Raw genomic sequence first — 2,046 nt, forward strand, 5'->3', positions numbered from 1 at the left:
AACATTTTTAAAATTTGTAATATTATTTTTTTTAAAATTAAGTTGAATATTAAAAATTCTTTTTATGAATGTTATTATATTTATTTTGCAGTTTTAACATTTTTTTAATAAAAACTAATAATATATATATAAACGAAAAAATAAAATTAAACTCATTCCCTCAAATTTGCCATTTTACTAATTTCTTCTGTGTCAANTTTTTTTTTTTTTTTTTTTTTTTTTTTTTTTTTTTTTTTTTTTTTTTTTTTTTTTTTTTTTTTTTTTTTTTTTTTTACATTCTTAGTTTTTTGAATGTACAACCACCACGAAAAGATAAAAACAAGGTCAAAATTAACTTTTTTTTTTCTACTTATTCCCTCCACAAACCCACTTTTTNTTTTTTTTTTTTTTTTTTTTTTTTTTTTTTTTTTCTAGCTTCAAGTTGAGTCCAAAGCTAAAGACACTCCGGCGGCCCTATTTTCCAGCAACGAGCTCGGCGTATGGCGGTGCTCCCCTTCATACGTAATAATCAACATCGCCGGATCCTTCGGATTTCTCTCCACGTGCTTCCTTGCCGGACATCCCCTCATCGTGCTACACTTATAATATGCTCTGAAATCATTAAAAGAAAAAATCGTTCAGTCAAATCGGTAAATTACAATAAATCGCCGCCGATACGGCGTGGAGTATTAGTTTTTAGCGTCTACTAACCGCGGGTATGGAGATCCCTTGATCGGCTTCTGACCGTATTTCCTCCACGAGAACTCGTCCGTTGGAATGTCGGCGATTTTCGAACTAATAGCCGGGATTTGAATCGTCTTCTTCATACGATTTTTTCTGTAGAAAACGACGGCAGTCAATATTTAAGTATTTTTTCTAAAATTGTTGTAAAATGAGAACGGCGGTGGGACCCACTAAGTGAATAAAAGTCAGCGGTCAACAATTAAGGCTAAAAGAACGAGACAAAATTGCTTTATTGCCAAGTTGAAAACAAAATCGATTTTCAATATTATTATTATTATTATTTTCTAAATTGATAAACCACAACCAAATCGTGTCAGTGTCACGCGTGCTGTGCCAACTCGCTAACCGTTCCTTATTATGACTCAGACGAGTGAACTCGTTCTCCATCGACTCTGTTCTTAGTTAGAAATAAGGTCATTGTTCTTCCTAATATCACTCAGAAATCGTCGATTATTTTGTTAGATTAAGGTGTGAAGAAGATGAAATCAGTTCGTTACCTTCTCTTTGAGCAATGGCACTTGCAGGAACCAGATTTCGATCCAGAGATTATCCCGGACAAATCTTCGGAATGATCTTGTTCGTGACACTTCTTCTTGCACGCCTCCGCAGAGAGCGGCAGTTTTCCACCGGAAGCAGTCGGCGCCGGTGCCAAAAACACGGCCGTTCCTACTTTTCCGTTGGATACACTTCCGTCGCCGGTAATGGCAGAGGACTTCAAAGAGGAACTGGAAGAGACGCTGAAGGTTTCCTTAGAAAATTCATCGGTTCCCTTAGGGTTAGGGTTCAGAATATTCGGCCTGGTGAAATCAAGAGTCAAACTCTGAGGCTGCGACTGAGGCAAGTTCGCCGCTGCAGAGACGACATTCGCCTGCGGCGGAGCAGAAATCGTTACCGACGAAGTAAACAGAGAAGGAGCGAGATTCATCGTCTGATCTTGAGGAACAGAGAGATGAGGAAATGAACCAGATATCGGCGATGAGAAGGCGAAAGAAACCGGACCTCGCCGGAACCTAGCGTGACCAGTCCGATTAAGGAGAGAGATCGCTTTCTTAAGCTTCAGAACAGTTGCATCGGTTAGGTCAGAGCAATCGCCATGGTTTGAAGTTTTCTTGTGCGAAAGAAGACGAATCAGATGCTCCATACTCTTCAATCCTTGCGATGCAGCTTCCTGTATAACCATCTGATCATCAATCTTAGGAAAACTCACTAGATCGACCGCCATGGTTGAGAGCTTAAAGCAACGATAATAGAAACAGAGACGAAAAGACTGAACTACGAGACTGAAATTGAAGAGAAGAGATTAGTTTGCGGAGAAAGTAAGAT

The 2,046-nt window shown here is 38.6% G+C and overlaps 1 protein-coding gene across 1 annotated transcript; it reads right to left on the minus strand.

Annotated features, from left to right (window-relative positions):
• Positions 1–354: 354 nt before the first annotated feature.
• On the minus strand, positions 355–2,046 carry LOC111796703 (probable WRKY transcription factor 11). The gene is made up of 3 exons (XM_023679442.1): positions 1,221–2,046; positions 691–816; positions 355–591 (listed from the first exon to the last, which is right to left on the minus strand). The coding sequence occupies exons 1-3, from the start codon at positions 1,943–1,945 to the stop codon at positions 417–419; spliced, it is 1,026 nt and encodes a 341-aa protein (XP_023535210.1). The 5' UTR covers positions 1,946–2,046; the 3' UTR covers positions 355–416.

The sequence above is a fragment of the Cucurbita pepo genome, chromosome LG06 (genome assembly GCF_002806865.2).
Source record: "Cucurbita pepo subsp. pepo cultivar mu-cu-16 chromosome LG06, ASM280686v2, whole genome shotgun sequence".
Taxonomy (NCBI): domain Eukaryota; kingdom Viridiplantae; phylum Streptophyta; class Magnoliopsida; order Cucurbitales; family Cucurbitaceae; genus Cucurbita; species Cucurbita pepo.